The sequence below is a fragment of the Lepisosteus platostomus genome, chromosome 19 (assembly GCF_059453375.1).
Source record: "Lepisosteus platostomus isolate fLepPlt1 chromosome 19, fLepPlt1.hap1, whole genome shotgun sequence".
NCBI classification, from domain to species: Eukaryota; Metazoa; Chordata; class Actinopteri; order Semionotiformes; family Lepisosteidae; genus Lepisosteus; species Lepisosteus platostomus.
In genome coordinates, this window is record NC_142629.1 from 17,248,248 (window position 1) to 17,266,719 (window position 18,472).

The 18,472-nt window shown below is 41.5% G+C and overlaps 1 protein-coding gene across 3 annotated transcripts; it reads left to right on the plus strand.

Annotated features, from left to right (window-relative positions):
- Window positions 1-2,025: 2,025 nt before the first annotated feature.
- Window positions 2,026-18,240, plus strand: LOC148645289 (lipopolysaccharide-induced tumor necrosis factor-alpha factor homolog). Of its 3 annotated transcripts, XM_088613436.1 has the most exons (6): window positions 2,048-2,183; window positions 3,893-3,969; window positions 11,554-11,686; window positions 13,490-13,561; window positions 15,501-15,645; window positions 17,496-18,240. In XM_088613436.1, exons 3-6 carry the CDS (start codon window positions 11,566-11,568, stop codon window positions 17,602-17,604), a joined length of 447 nt encoding a protein of 148 aa, XP_088469562.1. In that variant the 5' UTR covers window positions 2,048-2,183; window positions 3,893-3,969; window positions 11,554-11,565; the 3' UTR covers window positions 17,605-18,240. The 3 variants fall into 3 exon arrangements, with proteins under 3 accessions (XP_088469559.1, XP_088469562.1, XP_088469560.1); XM_088613433.1 differs by lacking the exon at window positions 3,893-3,969 and having other exon boundaries at window positions 2,026-2,183; XM_088613434.1 differs by lacking the exons at window positions 2,048-2,183; window positions 3,893-3,969 and adding an exon at window positions 9,056-9,407.
- Window positions 18,241-18,472: the final 232 nt, after the last annotated feature.

The following is an 18,472-nucleotide window of genomic DNA, read 5'->3' on the forward strand; positions in this document are numbered from 1 at the left end:
TCCTGTAAAATCCAGTACCAGTTAGGATATACCACCCTGCCTGAGTGAAGCTGGGGGCTGCCATGACAATAGCCACCACTAGAGGCCGCCAGGACACTTCTTACATTAGGCTCATCAAGTTGAAGGTCCATTCATCCATCCATTTTCTAAACGCTTTGGAGCCGGAGGGGGAGTCGGAGCCTGTGCCAACAAGCAACGGGCGCAGGGCGGGATACACCCTGGGATGGGACGCCAGTCCGTCCCAGGGCGGGCCCCGACACTGACACGCTCACGCCCAGTTCACCTCCCGGTGTGTCTTTGGAGCGTGACGGGAAACCCACACGAATGGGTCGGAGAACATAACCAAGCTCCACACTAGCAGCACCCCAGGTCTGGAATTAATCCCAGGGTCCCAGCGCCGCGAGACCGCAAAGCGAAGCACTGCGCCCGCCCCCATGACAGGCTGGAAAATCGTCTCGAAAAATGAATGACCATATTAATCTGAAGACAGTTTTATCCAGACCAGCTTATTGCACATTTATCCCTTTTTTCCAGCTGGGAATTTTTACTGAAGCAGTCTGTGTAGAGTGTCTTTCTCAAGGATACAACGGCAGTGCCACCAGGAGTTCGGCCCACAGCCTTCCCCCAATGAGACCAGTTCCCTAACCTCTTCCTCCACACGTCTGCCTATGACAGATTAACCTCAAGAGTGCAGCATGGTGGAAGAGTGGTGAGGAATGCTGCCTCCCATTTTATCCTGGCATTGATCCCAGACATGGGTGTCCTCTTCCTGTGTTCTCATGGGTTTTTCCACCTCTCTCCTCCCACCTCCCAGTAAACCTCCACCTTGGCTCCTGTTGGCTGATTGGAATCTCCAGATTGCCCCTGAATGCGCATGTTTGTGTATCCGGTCCAGGGCATATCCCCTCGTATTCCCCATCGGTTTCTTGGGTGGCTGTAGGTTGCTGTAATCCGAAGCAGGAACGAGTAGGGTTTTTTTTTTCAATAATGGACGGCTTTTGCCGGTGTTGTAATTCACAAAGCCAGAAAAAACAATTCAGAGGTTAGGAAAGAATTCACGTGCGTGTGAGTCTTCATGACTGTTATTTTCCGTTCACAATTTGATTTCAGAACTGTCCTGTCATGTGAAATTCAGACAGAGAGAGGAAATGATAAAACAGCAAGAGCTCCATCATCTTGTGAGGTTACAGAAATTAGCCACACACATCTGAACAGGAAATAATTGTGGTCGGAAAGGGCTGCATACTAACAAACAACAAAGAAACCATATACTTTTACTAAAACATAATGGTAAATATCCCCCAATGACTGTACAAAGTGGTGATAAATATACACCAATTAAATTAATATCTAATTTAACAAGAGACTTTATATATTTAAAGTAATGAGGAATCATTAATTGGGTTCCAGTATTGCTAGCCCAAGCAGTGATAGAAACATATAGTTCTGATGACTATTGTCCTGGTTAACACAATAAATCTCGAATAGCAGATATTGTTAAGCTATCTCTACTTCCCAACCTTCAGTCCCACGTCCTCATCAATCATGTATTCGAATAGGAGCTCCAGTGACAACCTGATTCTGTCATTCTATCCCTCAAAGCTGCTTATACAGTATGTGTTCATAGATCTGAGTTATATAGTTTTCAAATATGAAGTTAGTCTGTCTCACCTAGTGGTCACAGGAGTAAATATTAGGCCCAGATTTGAAAGTTGGTAGGTCGATCTAATCACCAGCCTGCTCCCACAGTTTCTGTTGTGAAAACCTCCCACACACATTTTTGTAAGTCAAGTTTCCTTCAAGCCCTAAACCAAATGAACACGGAGTTACATTCCAACCTAAGCAGACATCACATTTGCTTGGACCTAATTGAATGATAGTTGTGCTTTTTTCTATGTTTGAACAGAAAAAAAGCTTGCCTCTTTCTCGGATCCAGTTTTCCAACCATGTGTGTCTGGTTCTGTTAGTCTGAACAGGGATTGGAAAAGAAACCCACTTCAGATGTTATCACATTTAAAGCAATACTTCATTATTTACCATATAAGGACTTGCTGTAGGAGGGTTTATGAAGTTGAAAAAAAGCCTTTCATAGGAAACGGTTCTACACTCGATAAGCCCAGAGTACGGACAGCTTCCCACATCAACTGAAAGAGCCGACCACAGACTTGTGTTCTTGCGAGAGAGTAAGTGCTAAACTATATTCTCACTATTATAAGCCTACTTATACTTCCTCTATTATTACTTGATGTTATATTGAAATAAAAAAATATTAATAGTAATGCTTAGCTGCTTTTGCACATTTATTCACTTTACGTGTAAACAGCTTTCTTCTTAAGGATTTAATCACTCTCACAAATATCGATATGGCTGTGATAAAAGTAGTGTTATAAAAGACAAGGTAGGATTATTCCTTTGGAACTGAAGGCAAATTACATGGCCTGTCACTTCCCAAAAGATCTGCTAGAAAAGTTCATTATCCTCATTTTCCCTGGCCTAATGTTAGTTTTACTTTTTTTTTGTTTTTATGGTTTTCACTCCAGCGGGTCTTACTCAAATTTCTATTTCTACACTCATTTTGGTGCTAGTTCTTAATTCTTTAAATTCCACTTGCCAAAATGTGTTCTGTCACGTCTTTGAGATCACTACCAAAATGTAATTAATTGCATCCAGCAGAGAAATCCTCAATTTGAAAAGGTGTACAGATAACAAGGGATTATTTTCTACAGTTGAACCGTTAGACAAAACAATCATAATTAGTCCACCTCTGATAAAAGTCTTTCCATTTATTCTTTTGGTAAACATGCAGTAGCAGTTACAAATAACCAACTAATATCTAATCTTACTGCTTTAATGAACCAAAATCTGTATCAGACAAAAACCAGTACAGTAATACTGTAAACTGAAAATATGGTCTTATCTAGGTGAAAATGTTTTAATGTCTGCAATCTCATAAAGAGGTTTCTATCTGTGGCTGACACCTGTTTTTTAGCATTTCAAGTAAAACCTTGAAAGGTTTTGTGAAATTGTAGTATATACAAGGCAATGGAAAGTTCAAAGGACTCAAAGCCATCTTGGAACAAGAAATACACCCTTAGAAAAGACACACAGGAAGAAACTGCTGTTACCATGGGTGTTTACTATGGGATACAGTTTCATGGATACAGAATAAAAGGTGTCCTTGTACAAAGATTTAGGGCAGCTAGATGCCATAGCTGTGAAGGTGAAGTTTTTTTTTTTAAACTAAAAATGATTTCCTATTGGAAAAAGAATCAATGTTCTCTTCTTCCACACCTTGATCCTTTCTCCTTTAAATTGGTACGTGCACTAACTGAGAATTCATTAGATTAGTTAAAAGTAGTCTGTCCATCACAGGAACAAAATAATCTTCTGGACAAAAGGAGGTCATTTGGCCTATCAGCCTCCCCCACCCATTTGCCAAAGATTTCATCCAGATGTTTCCCGAAAGATGCCAGTAACCGATTCAGCAACATTATTGGGTGGCTTGTTCCACCCTCCCACAACCTTTTGTGTAAGGAATCACCTCCTATTCACTTGCTACAGTGTTTATTCTGAAAAACTGCGGTGGGTTGACTTGGTCTAAGATTCAAACTTGAACTAGGCCCCCTTCTTGGTCAAAGCAGTAAAGTCGCAAAGTCAAACCTGTCCAGTTTTTAGTTTTGAATGTATGTTGTGGTGATAATAATAATAACCTTTCACGGGGCATCACTTAGGGCTCTGTATAACTGCAGTATGCAAAAACCCAGAAAGGTGTACACAAATTAATACAGTAAATTAAACAGAATTAAAAACTAGTATAAGAAATTGAGTTTTAACTACTGTAGATGGGATTTGAAAATGCTGAATGGGTATTTATTTATTCTGTAATCCATAGCAAAAACGAACACAAGGAAGCTAAACACTGAATCTGCATCTCATTAATATACTGTATATTGACCATCTGACAGCAAGGTATGAGTGTGAGTGCCTGTGTGTGTGATGGACTGGCGTCCTGTCCAGATTGTACCCTGCCTTGTGCCCGTTGCTTGCCAAGATAGGCCCCAGCTCCTCTGCAATGCTGCATTGGAAGAAGCAGTTAGAAAATGAATGGATGGATACATGTTTATACATGTATCTAGTAGTAATTAAATATCTAGCTGAAATGATTAAGGTATCACAATGGGATAATTGTATAGTAAGTGCCTTTAAAAGAGGCTATAACATCCTCTAATTGCAAGAGGACTGAAACACGGGTTAGAAAATTAGACAAGAAATACCCCAGGTCCTAATTATAACCAATATCTGCAGTGAACAGTCTATAGCTTACATCTAACTTCATGTCCTCTGAATGTCTTTTTGTAAGTCTGACTCATGTGAACTCTGAAACCCTCCCAACCCAGGATGTTCTCTATAAAATGTATTGTAATGTATTTTTCTATCTCTTCAGACTGCCTTTTGTCCGCATTGTTGTATGTGGCACCACCACTCTCTGTTGGCCATGTTTCAGTGCTCCCAATGACATCGCCAAGAATATTGAATGGGCTATCTGTTTCTGCATTTATTGACTGATAAGATGCTTCAGAGTTGCTGTTTTTTTCTGCCCTTCCCTGCTTTATGTGCCTAATTTGTTTCCACAGCACTAATTCTAGAGCAGTGATGCCATCAGCTTTATTGCTCCTGAAGTTCAGTGTTGTGGGGTTTGATTCAATTACTTTGTTAAGGCTTCACAACATTTGTCCTGTTTTGCTTCTCCAATGTACAGCTGCTTGCATTTTGTTTGCAGTCAGTACAGTAAACTAGTCCTCGAAATGTGCACAAAATCAAAGCCTCTGATCCCTGTGGGAGGATTAATGGAATTGCATGTAGGAATCTTTTAAGATCTATTACAACAAAGAAGTTGTTTATTTCTTTGTTTCCCCTGTGCCTGTTTTATGAGATTTATGGGGACGTTTTGAAAATCGTAGGGGGAGTAGATGAGACATGCACGATTGCTTTGTCAATGTCTGTATTGTCTAACATATTCATGTACATAAATAGTGAAATAATTATTGAGGGGGCTTGGGAAACCTGTTTTCTGAAAACGTACTGAGTCCAATTTCCTACACGAAAAAAGGATGATTCAGAAGTACAGTCTGCATCCCTGTGGACTCTACGGAACCAGTCCTCTACCTGTCAGAGTAGTTGTGCCAGACGAGTGTTAGACTGACCGTGGTTGTTCGGGTTACCTGTGTGCAAAGGGCTTAGCGGGTGTTGTTTGACTGGGTTTCCTCATGTTATTCCAATTTACTGTTTCCTCCGACAGTCCAAAGACAGACTGGTAGGTTGATTGGCTTCAGGGAAAGCTGACACTGGTGTGAGTGGGTTTGTGTCTGTGTCTGTATGTGCACTGCGATGGACTGGAGTCCCATCCAGGGTGTAGTCTGCCTAATGCCCCTTCCTTGCCGGGATAGACCCCCGCTGCCCCATGAGCCTGAATTCGATTAAGAGGTTAGAAAATGGATGGATAGATGTTTAGTACAACATAAATAGCATTTTACACCTCTGGGTGTGCAAGACGATAATGTTCGGTAAAAGCCTCTCTTTTCCGAAGGTGCCTGTGCACTAGACTACTGTGAGGAAAGAGCTGTTTGAATGAAGGCCTGTTGTAGTGTGACTGTGTAACTATGCAAGGACAATGAGAGAATTGTCAATGAAAGCAAGGTTGTGGCATCATATATACTGTATACATATACTAATATCCTACTATATTGTACCTTTCAAAGTGTACGATAATTCCAGTTTTCTTGTGCAAAGAAATAACAAAATGCTCTTGGTGGTGTCTATACTGTCTTACAATACATGCAATGGGTATAACGTGGCTTTTGTATTAAAGCCTGTAATTTGTGGTTTCCTTAGTTCTTCTGTGTAATTTAATTCAGAAAATGTTTAGGCACGTTCTAGATCAGTCAATGTTTCTGATCCTGCTGTATTTGTTTTGCTGTAAACAGCTGCAAAATCAAAGCAAAAATTCTGATAATGCCCATCGACACGCTGAGAACACAAGGAACGAGATTACAAAACATGATATTGTTGGCAAAACAACGATTCTGCTCCTCTGTACCACTTTCCCTCAGAAACCTTTCAAAACCTGTTTCACTGGATAAAAATTAAACTTGATAATAAACGCAGTATTATTGTGAATAAAGGAAGAAATCTCAAATTATGCGTTACCTAACAGAACGATTAGGAAACGTGGTTTTTTTTTTTCAAAAAGCGTTTTGGTAATAAAAATACACAGGATGAAAGTGCATGTTTATTGATTTTCCATTACAGGGAGGTCATAAAACGTCATTCAAAACAAGAGTCTGTGGACAGCCTTCGCGTGATGTGTATGATCTTTTTTTATTATTTTTAAGAATTAATGATAAGATAGGGCTCTAAAATGCATTTATGGGGGGGGGGGGGGGGGAGACACCCAGTCACGCATGATACGTGGTCAACTAACAACAGCCAACCGGACCCAACTAACCTACTGAAACTGAGCACCCTTCGCCACATGCAGTTGTGTATCTGTAGCGAGACACCCTTCCGCAACATTGCTTTCAGAGGTCCACTCTGAACTGGTTTTGACCAGGAGGATAACCCTCGCCTTCCCTTTTCCTGCTCTTCTTGAATCGGGCTGATGCAAGAAAGCCTTGTCTGAAAAGTCTTCACTAAAAATGATGAAGGGCTGACATCCACATTCCTGAGTGCTGAACCAGAGAGCACGGCTTGGTTGTTGCTGCCAGCTGCCTTTGGTTCGGAATTTCCCGTCTGACAACTATTTAAAATGCCTCAGGTTAAGGCTACGATTTTAAGATCTTAAATGCCAGATTGTGTCTACCGATTTGAAAGGTGGATTCAGTCAGTATCGATGTAAACCAAAATACAAAATCGAAATGTGTAACGTTAAGCATTTTAGGCGGAACAAGCTGGGACTGGCTTTTTTCTTTAGCTCTTTTTAACATATTAATAGAGGGCATTACTATCGTTTTTAAGAAGTGGATATAGACCTATAGATTTTCTCCAACAGGTTTATCAATTTCGCTGCGGTCGTCCATTTTTTCTACGATATACAGTAACGTAATATAACTGTTGCATACTGCGGAGGCAAGCGTGCCACCAAAATCGTCTTTTCAGTGCGTTAAGACTTGTTAACACAGAAGGACAGCATTTTTTGTACAATATACTGTATATACATCGCTAATTGCACTTAGTGCAATGATATAGCTTTATCATTGAAATCCAGGCTGCACCTAGCATTTAAAGTAACGTTGCGGGTGTGTCAATTCAGCTCACCAAGGCGGTACACAAAATGTACGTCTTGAATTTAACAGGGTCTTGGCGGGGGGGGTGTTTGCTAACGCCACGTGCTACCTTGAGTAGGCGTAATACGCTGTGGCGCAGATTTCATCAGCAACTAAATTCGCATGTTATTTAAGTTACACATTCATTTCACACAATGAGTCCATTGTTTATATTCTATTTTATTATGATGGCATTTATGGAGTTTAGCTTCCCTTTTCTCTTCATTTGTCTCTTCCCGTATAAACAAGCCAAGAGGCAAAACAGTCACACCGACACTCAATCATGATTTAAGAGCACAGGTGCTTTTCCTCTCGGTGCTTCCGATAGCTCACCAGCTGCGAATGAGGAACCTAATGGTAATATCTGCTTGTACTGAATAGTTACAGAAGGATGTTGCGAAAAGTAGTAAAGCAGGTATTGAGGAACAGGCTTGTGGAATGCGATTGATCATAGAGAAGGATGTACTGTCCTGACACAGGATATCAAAGTTTACAGTTAAGAAGTTATGAAACAATTACAAAGCCATTTGGTGTTTCTTCAGGCAAAAATTGCTAAACTGTTTAAAAGATGAACAATGGTCAAATGAAAAAATATAAATTCCCTCTCTGTGCGAGTGTGTATACTGTATGACGCTTTGTGTTTGTTGAAGGCGGACAAAACGAACGTAAATACGTGTCCTTGCATTTCTTGTTTGCAGAGTGATCCGTCATTAGTCGAGGCTGGATTAAAGGGCTGCAGCTAGTCACAGCATGTTCCATGAGCGCAGAGCGACGAGCCGTTCCCTGTTTTATTGTTGTGTGTATTTTAACTGGAATTTTCCAGCCCCATCCTCAAGTGAATTAAGCTTCGTCGGGGGCCACAGCACGCCGATGAGCTCCCTACTCGAACCCGCAACGCTTTCATAAGATAACATTCTAATTGATCTCGACCGCGTTAAGTGTGTCTGCACGTTTCATTAAACACGAAGGAAACGGTGTTTAAAACATTCAGCACGACAACTAGTGCCTAATCCATCTACAAACTGGGTGGGTTCAGAGGTAGATCTCAAAAGTCATAGTTTCTCGTCAGTTTTTCACTTTCCATGTCCACTCAATGTATGCAATTATCAAAATTTGTGAAACGCATTGGTTTTTTGGGAGTTAGTGGGGGGTTTGAAAGGATTTATGGTTCCCCTAACCTTATGCTCAAATGTATACAGTACATCGCCCTACAGTCCGACAGTGCTGTATGGCGTCCTGCTCATACTGGAGAATGCCCGCTGAATTTCACCAACTTTCTCTACTGGTGTGCGTGCCATATAACTTTGTCTGGCTTTCCGTTAATCGGGCTTTTACGAAACTGAGATCGGAGGTATACTTCTTTAATTTCATTTCGTACCTTCCTTGTTTTGTAATCAAGGGCGTGCATCTACTCTAACACACTTTCCACATAAATCATTTACATTTCTAACAGACAGATAAGATCACAAGAGCCCTTTGTTGAAGGCCGTTCCACTGTATGCTCTTTGTACAAGCATATTTAAAACTGATATAGTCTTTGCACTCGCTGCTTTAAATTTGCTTCACTGATGTACTGTTTTGGTTCTGCTCTACCCTGTATTTTTATATATCTCTACAATAGTCACGAAAATGAAGGTTCAGAATACTACGTTTTACAATAATGGTAACAATGAACATATAAACCTGCTTCTAAGCGCAGGGGACGAAACGAACACATTGATATAGTGTTTTCTAAACTCACGTAAGATATTTCTGAACTTTAGAAATATAGATCTTATGAGATCTATGCCAAATTTAGATTTAGCCCGACTCGAGTTCTAAATTCAACTCTGATCTAATTTATAACTATGGCGTTGAATGACCTTCGACATTGGCCCCAAGCCAACGAAGAGCCGCTGAAAGATTATTGAAGGACGCAAATTAAATTACGTAGAAGTAGGCAGTCTCATGACAGATTATCCGGAGTCATCAAAACTAGTACTCACTCGTATCTCTCCAACCCCACCCTTAGTTTTTTTGCGATTAGCTGTTGCCCAGGCTCACTAACATTCGCTGCCACGGCTTTGATTTCCTGAGAAATTTAAGGTAAGATACGTCTTAAACATCTTTCGGGGGCAGTGTGTAGTGTGCTGACTTCATTGCTTTGCCTCGTTTACAGCAGAGCAGATAGGGTGGATGTTAGTTTTGAGGACTGTAAATGAAATGAAGTGAATTCCTTGTTTTTCTGGTGCAAAGTGGCAAAAACACCATTAGGCTGAATATTTTTTTTTTAAAAAAACGGCATTCTTCTTTGAAAATCTGAATGGATCTCAAAAACTACTAAGGAGATTATAATCAAACCAAGCACCAGTACAAAACAACAGCAGTAGCCTTATTTTTTAATACATTTCGCAATTTTCAGAAGGCCGGTTTAAAAATGAAACTAATTTTGAAAAGTAAGAGTTTTTTTTTACAGTATTTACCGTCAAGAAGCAACAACTGATGCTTAAAGCAGCACCTACAGTTTTCAAGTTATCAGACTTTGAGGTTAAGCTCGTGAAATGTTTGCCTTTTTTCTGTGGCCAGAACATGTACCGCTCCTGTGTTGGAGAAGTAACACTTGATATTATATTAAAAGAAATAGCACAATTGATTCTGTCGGTGTTACTGCTTTTCTGTGTTTTTGCGGTATTCCCTCAGCTTGTTTCGTTCAGCCGTCTCTACGCCAGCAGAAAGTTACTACCCCCTTCCTGACTACAAAACCTATTCATGTATTTTTAACTTTAAGTTAAGGGATTTGGTCCTTGCATTTAAGAGAAACTCCGTAAGAGTCTCGAAAGGGGAAATTAAAACTGCAATAAAGAGTTGCTTCCCTTTTAACAAAAGAAAGCTTTCATTAGAGCTATAGATATAAATAAAAGTGCTCTGCGTGTACTGTAGCTGACCGAGGCAAATGAAGTAATTTACTGCGCAGTCAGTGCTTGTATTTCATTGTTTTCTATTACTATATCGGGAGTCTACCCACTCACTCAAACAGGACACACCCTGCCAGAAACAATGGGACTTTTAAAATGTATGATCGCTGTAACTCATTAAAAGCTGTACAATTTGGAATAGCCGATAGTGGGTCTCTTAAGTGTCTGCCCACTAATTTGCCGCAGGTGGCCCTGTATCGCCCCAAGGTGCGAGAGCCCGTCCAACTGTTTCATGAAAAAAGCCAATGTAATGGCTGCAACACGTTGTTGCCCACCCACCACGAACTCTCTGGGTAGAGGAGATCTGCTTGTCCTCGGGTGTGAACCCACTGCCATGTACAGTAGTTTCATCTCGTGTCTGGGCTATATCTGAAGAAGTCCACTGGGTTGACTTTCTCAGTGGTAGGAAAGACTTGTATCAGGACCCCTTGCAGTTTCCCTTTTCAGGACGAGAAAGGTTTGATCCCTTCAGTCTGTCAACGCTGGGCATCCCTTTAAGCCCTGGAATATGTCTGGTTGTTCTGCTCTGGATGGTTTTCAGAGCAGCAACGTCTTTTCTGTGAGGTGGTGACCAAAAACGCGCACAACGTTCCCAATGAGGCCTTACTCGTGCGTCATATAACTTTAACATAACAACCCTTGATGTACAGTTATCTCTATAGCCTAATATTCTATTGACCTTTTTATGCCTTCCCCGCATTGACTAGAAAATGGAAAGGATGGGTTGTCCATTGTGCGAAAGAGAGAGATTTGTGTTTCTCAGTGTACCTTGTACAGTACACAGCCATGTCAATACAATTCTGTGCCTGGACAACAATGTAGCCCTGATGAATTGCAGCTCTGTTACAGGTATTGATTTTTAGTCAAGTGACTTGTACTACTAAGTGCATTGTGGTGCAGTGATTAGCATTGCTGCCTCACAGTACTGGGACCCTGGGTTCGACCCTGGGATACTATCTGTGTGGAGTTATCTCCCTGTATGAGTGGGTCTCCTCCAAAACAGTCCAAAGATATGCTGGTAAGTTAATTGGCTTCTGAGAAAATTAGCCCTGGTGTGGTGAGAGTGTGTGCCCTGCGATGGACTGGTGTACCCCGCCTTCTGTCCACTGTTTGCCAGGATAGGCTCCAGCTCCCCTGCAACCCTGAATTGGAAGAAACGGATGAAAAGAAGACGGACTTGAGTCACCTAATGTTTTTGCAGTCACACAATTGTGTGGACCAGAAATTTGATCCTGATCCTGAATGACTTTACAATCCTTGGTTTTTCTTCCCCAAAGGAACCTCAGCCAATGGAGAAGGGACAAGGTGTACCTGTGGGCGTGGCCAGTCCCCCATACCCTGGTCCACCTGGCCCCAGCTATGACATGGGTCCACCTCAAGCAGGGTACCAGAGCACTCCGTATCAGAGTGGTGAGTATTGGCCATGTTCTATTGGTAGATTCAGACATCCGGATGATAAAAACGGAATGAAATCCAGCAGAAATAACACTCGTTGAATTCAGCGTTGGAGCGGGCAATTGATGGTCATGATCGACGCACAGCAGGCACGTTTTAATAGAAAAGAATGTTATTATCCCTTTCTGCTCAGTAGTTGTACAAGTGTGAACTGCAGGTGATGTTTTGATAAAAGTTCAGATCACACTGTCCATCAGGACAGAAATTGCAAATGAAGTGCAAAAAAAAAATGTTCATATTTTGGTTTTTAGCAGCTAGCTGAAACTAGTATTTTTTCTGGTATCCTAAGGCTGCCAGGTACATTCGGTATACAGTATCCTGTACACACAAGTGCACTTTTTTACTTTTCAAATCCTAGGAGATTTGCATTTGCATTTCAATCTTCTAAAAAAAAAAAGTAATCTGAAACCGCATTCCCTATTACTGTAACTGTTGACTTTTATTCTTTATAACATGTTGTATTTTTTCATAACATTACGCTGTTAGAAGATGCAAAACATTTCACTCATGTCGTCTTATTTAGGGGTCTCGGGAGTGTGAACGTCTTAATAGTACAGTTTGTAAGGGCAGTGTGGAACAGGGGTTAGGGCTCTACACTTGTGTGGCCATGTCCCAGTATCCACACTTACAATTTCATGGCCTTCACATGCATGCTACCTCTCAGGTCTCCCTTGGCTTAGGGTGTCCCATTTCTGATTTCTTTCACAGGGATGGCAGACTGCTGTTGTACCCTTGTATGAAGCAGTTTGCCTGGGTTGCTCCAGTTAAAGGGGAACTGCGGTCCCAGTTTCTCAGACTGGTGATCAAATCTCAGTAACAAAATCAATTCATCGATGGCATAGGAAAAAGGTTACAATTTTTTGAATTAAGCACAAAATCCCGCAGTTTGTAAAAGCCCTGTAAGTCGCCAAGTTGTCGCAAACCCCTTGCGAGAGTGAGAGCTCACGTGAATTGTGAAGTGAAGCAGCCCTCCCCGCTCACTAGTCCCTGTAATGACACATGTAATGCGATGAACGAGCGAATGAGTACAGATTGTGCAGGAGACCTTTCACCGCAGAAAGTTTCCAACGTGATCTGCGTGCAAAGTTAACAGGTAGGCTCCATTTATCGGCAAAACTGCCCCAAAGTCGATTTCTGTTGGATGAAAAGAGGTGTCCTCACAAACCTGCTGGTTTACAATGTAACAGTGTCGCAACACGTTACCAGAAGTTTTGTTTCCTCATTCTGAATTGCAGAATATGGCACTGCCCATACCTGGAAAATTTGTCTATTTTGTGATGTTGATTGAAGGTTTTACAAGTTACAATGAACATTGTACTTTTATCGTGGTTTAATTGGACCCATCAATGCTGATTCTTTCTAACCCCCCAAAATAGCTTTGCAGTTCCCGTTTAAATTGTATTAAAAGGATTGCAATGTAGTGCTCTGGATAAAAACATCAGCTAAATATGTTAATGAAAAGAGACACTTAAGGGCTCCTTTTAGTGCTTCTTTGGCGAAGGCAGAACCATTTAATTAAAGAGTGATTTTATTTTTGTCAACATTACTGCTGAAAGATTTGGTCTGATCCCAAGGTAAATGAAAATGCTGAGGAATCGAGACGGAAAACACGTTCTCGGCAGCAGAGAGAGGGATTAGGGAGTGGAGCCATACAGGTCTGAAGTACCAGTGCACTGCAATAAAGAGTTTATTCAAATCTGCTCATTAAATAAACAGTTTTCCGTGTATATTTGACAAATCCTCTCTTTGTTGTTCTAGGACCTTATCCTGGGCCGTATCCTACACCACCTCAATATAGTAGCCCTGCCCCTACTGTGCCTCCTCAAGTCGGTAAGCCCTGCCTGCCTTTTCATCTCTCCCTTGATTCCACCCAGCCTGTGATGCCCTTTAGGGGGTGGGTGGTATAAGGGATGTGTTGTTTGACCCTAACCATTAATTTAAGCTACATTTCACTTCCCTGTTCCTTTTAAACACCTGGAATTGCCAGTCTCCCTGCTTGCAGAACCCTCACATAAAGCCAACCTGAACAATGGGAAACAAAATTATAATTTATCCGTAAGGTGTGGGGAAGGTCCTCTGATCTTGGAGCATGATTTAAGAACTACAATGATGGCTAGAGTAGCGGCTCGCAGTCCTGGTCCTGGAGGGACACCGAGTCTCGATCCCAGTGGTTCCTAACCCTGATCCTGGATGGACACCATTTGCTGGTTTCTTTTCCAGCCGAGTTCCACATCTCCATGCAAACTGATGCCTTCTTTGATCCGCTTGCTTGTTTAAATGTTCATTTTATATATAATTATGAATCTCAGATGTACCTCAGATACAAAACTGAAACCAATTGAGAACGAACCAGGAGCAAAATCAGAAGACACAGTGTTCCTCCATGGGTGGGAACCACTGGCCTAGCAAGAGGCAATGTGTCTTCTCCAGTCCATGACTGTGAGTGAGTCCTGGCAGATGCAGAGCTAAGAATTTAATTAAAATACAACTGATTTTGTTTTTGTCAGCATTACTGCTTAAAGGTTAATAGTTTAATACCCTACTCCTAAGATTTAAATAGTGCGGGGAGCCACACCATTTATCCTGTGCTAACTAAAGGCAAGGTTATGTTTTCTTCTTTAACGTACAAGGCACCTTGTTTTTCTCCCCTTTGCTTTTTATGAAGTACCCAGTGCCCGTTCCTATCACGCTTGTCTAAAAAAAAGAGATCCACTCCCCTTCTTCATCTGTGCCGATTATTTGAATAAAATGGCCTAAATGCCCAGACGTAAACAGCGTGTTAATTTTCAACCCAGGCTGTCGCTAAAAAAAACCTTCCTGCTACAACCGACCTGCAGTGCCCTCTAGTGCTTCATTGTTTGTAATTGCACCCTGCTGGATGTGGCTTTCACTGGCCGACGTGTCAACTGGTATTATCTCGGAGCATCACAAACCAAAAGAATATTCCCTGTTCTGTTCAGCAACAATCTTCTTCAGCTCCTTTCTTAAAGATCTCACTCCAAAATGACCGCTCTTTTGAATTCTTACCTGCTGGGAAAACTGGTCCACGATCAGTAAAGATACCAAATTAAGAGCAGGGTGAATATTATATAGAACACAAACTCAAGCAGAGTGTGGTGATGGTTAACGGGTCTGCAGTTGCTGGCTCACACTGGGCCATTTTTAAAAATTATTTTCTGCCACTTGAAGCTTGCATCAGTCCGTTTTGAAAAGCAGGACTCCTGTTGTCACAATAATTAAAACGGTTTTAAAAGCCAACTGAATGGGGGAAAATTAAGGCTGTAATTTAAGCCCTTACTGTGTTTGTCGTTGTGCGGCACAGTAACGTAGTGATTAGAAATGCTCCCCACTGAGGCCTTAGGTTCAATTCCTGAGATGCTCTGCGTGGAGTTTGCATGTTCCCCTGTTCATGTGGATTTCCTGACGGGTGCTCCAGATTTATCCCACAGTCTTAAGACATTGTTAGGTTACCTGGCTTCTTTGAAACCTGGCCCTGGTGTGAGTGTGTGTGTTTTTGTCTGTGTGTGCATTGTGATGGACTGGTGTCCTGTCCAGGGTGTGTTCCACCTTGTGCTCTGTGCTAGGTGGGATAGGATCTGGACAAATGGATACATGGTTATTGAAATTGAAATTGTGATGATATGCTTGTCTTTTGACTTAAAAAACAAGTTCTGTGAATACAGTGACGTGGTGAAAAGCTCAGGTGGTACGCTAGATTAATAACGTGCACTCTTTGTTGAACTTTGCCTTCTCTGCTGTATTTCGCCAGTAACCCAGGTGGTAGTGAGTCCTGTGCTGTCAGACGTGCCTGGGCAGACGCTGTGCCCAAGCTGCCAGCACCAGATCATCACCAGCACCGAACACAAGTCTGGCCTGCTCACCTGGCTCATCTGTGGCACACTGACTCTCTTTGGGTGAGAATCCACATACTGAGATACATTTTTCAGTCATTTTCAGACTTTCTCTGGAAACCATCCAGAGAAGAGTGACCAGTTACATTCTCTTTCTTAAAGATTTATAAATAATAATCTTTTCACTAACATAGTGCTTTTCTGGACACTCCACTCAAAGCACTTGACAGGTATTGGGGACTCCCCTCCACCACCCCCAATGTGTAGCCCCCACCTCGATGATGTGACACTACGATCGAATTACAGCAGGTATCGGTGTATGAGGAGGAGATGTATCTCGTGCAGTTACGATTATAAGGGGACCCAATAGACAATTTGAAATCCCAAGGACATTCACAAAGTCAACCTAGGAGAATCCATTATTCTCCATTGAGGATACAAGAGGAAACTACATGGAGGTGTGCTGAAAACTGAGAACAGAAGGTACTTCATCCACAGAGTATTGGCAGTATGGAACTAGTAAGCGAATTGTGGTGTTGAGGTGAATACCCTGGCTTCGTTCTGGATGAGATCCTCGGATCAGTCAGCTACTAAGTGAGATGGGGGGGTCAAATGGCCTCCTCGTTTGTAACCATTCTTACCTCCTTATAAAGCAGAAGGAGCAATTGTATTTGCTTTTCTTAATTTCTATTGTTAAAGAAAAGGCATGAAATCAAACGGCAGATTGGGCATTAAAAACACTCCTCCTTGTGTTCTAAAAATCACGCAGAAGAAAACACTTGGGGAAACATTTCATCATACTGGTATATTTAATAGAGTCGTGCCTACCACCTGTCTTTTTGTTTCATTCAGCTCATTCAGTGGTTTGTCAACGTCCATTTAATATGTGCACTAGACTTATTAAAATTTCCTGCTCGTGACTGTACAGAGGATATTAATGGAGCCAAACATGGATAAGTATATAAATGACTAACTCTGCCTCCAAACAAATGGAATAAAACTGTTCCCTTCTAAATATAATGTATATTCCATCCCATTGTCCCGACTATTGTATTTCCTTTAGGCAGCAGTTTATTTCCAAAGGACCTTTGGAATGGGCATGGTGATTTCAAGAGTGTTTTTTTTTCCTGTTTGTCACATGCCCAAGTGCAATGAAATGCTTATTTGCATGTATGCTCCAATACAAGGACATTAAAGGACTTGCCAAAAACATAATCGCGGGACAGCAGCAGCAGCAGCAGCAACAGCAAGTTAAATACAACTTTAAAAGGAAAACATCAGTGTGAGCCACTTTTATTTGCAGGAAATGTGGGGTGACTGCAGGTTTCCGAAACAGCTGTCCTGGTAAATGTGCTCATTTTCAGTGCAGAGTGAGTCCTACAGCCCAGACTTTATCAGTTTGACTGGGGGCTGTTGCATTGACCCCTAAGACTGTGAGTCCCGAAGCAGTGACAAAGAATTGAGCGATCACTGTTGGTTTTTGTTGGCTTTGACCTAGGACGGGCATCCTCCTCATTCTGTACGAGAGTAACCCTGGTTTATTTCGCATCCACATGCTTGCACTACTGCCTTTGATTTTCAGTTCCCATGATAGAAACAATCTTATCCCTGGAGGAAAATTTGTTTTGTTTTATAGCAGAGTCCAACACCATATCCCCATCCATCCCTTTTCTAACCGCTTCCTCTAATTCAGGATTGCAGGGGAGCTGGAGTCTATCCCAGCAAGCAGTGGGCGCAAGGCAGGGTACACCCTGGATGGGACGCCAGTCCATCACAGGGCACACACAGACACAAGTGCAGACAGGCACACACTCAAACCGGGGACAATTTTTCCGATGCACAGTATTGTATCATGGGAATTGATTCGGATGAGATGGCTGACAAGATTTTTTCATCTTGCTCTTGTTCTACAGGTGTATTTTTGGCTGCTGCCTCATCCCGTTCTGTGTGGATAGCTGCAAGGATGTGGAACACAGGTGCCCCAATTGCCAGCAGATTCTCTATGTGTACAAGCGGCTATGAGGTGCAGATCGTTTGCCGATAAAAGAAGATCTCGACAGGCTTTGGGGCAGTTTCTGCAGCTGTGTCAGCAGTGACACGGAGCACACACGTCGGAAAAATATTGTTTCCATGACGCAAAGAATTTGGACTTTTACCTAAACTACCACTCCGTTCCCATTTCTGTCAGTGCTCCCTGGAAGTTTACATCAAGCTTACACCAAATTAATGTATTGTTTTGGAAATAAAACATTTACATGCAAAGCACTCCAGTGCCAAAGTGTTAACAGAATTTTGTATCTGGTTTTTACAATAATTCAGTATATGAAATGCAGCAATTTGTATCCGATATAAACTGATGTATCGGCAAGCAGTCCCTTTTATAGCTTGTGTTTAAATCTTTGTAAAAATTGTAAATTGTGTGAAACAAGTTGTGGTCGTTTTTATCACTTGTGGAGCATAGCTTTCACAAAATTGTTCTTTTCCTGGCTTATATGTCACAGTTGTTTTTGCACAGTTGTTTATATGAATATGCAATCATATTAGATCACCACCTGAATCTATATGAAGTAATCAACCATTTAATGTGAAATTTGTATCTTTTTACATTACTCAGTTGTATTTGCTTTGCAAATTGTAATAAATATGACAAGTACAATATCTTCAGGTTGTGAATTTCACTTGCTTATTTATGACACCTCCTAGTTCTGTGACACCTGAATATCTAAATAGCTTTCCTAATTATACCACAATCCATACCGTTATAAATTAGAGTACTAAAACTGTTGACCACTACATTGGTTATATTATAATTTGTTTTTATTGATTACATGATATAGATTGGTATGTAATTACGGAGTTCATTCTTTTTCGCCTTTTTATAAACGGGTAT

What these genes read in the sequence shown, in the direction of transcription:
- LOC148645289 (XM_088613433.1), top strand. Translation starts at nt 11,566, where the DNA reads ATGGAGAAGGGACAAGGTGTACCTGTGGGCGTGGCCAGTCCCCCATAC. An exon ending in GAGCACTCCGTATCAGAGTG is followed by an intron (nt 11,687 to 13,489) that starts GTGAGTATTGGC and finishes TTGTTGTTCTAG; the next exon opens with GACCTTATCCTGGGCCGTAT. An exon ending in GGCACACTGACTCTCTTTGG is followed by an intron (nt 15,646 to 17,495) that starts GTGAGAATCCAC and finishes CTTGTTCTACAG; the next exon opens with GTGTATTTTTGGCTGCTGCC.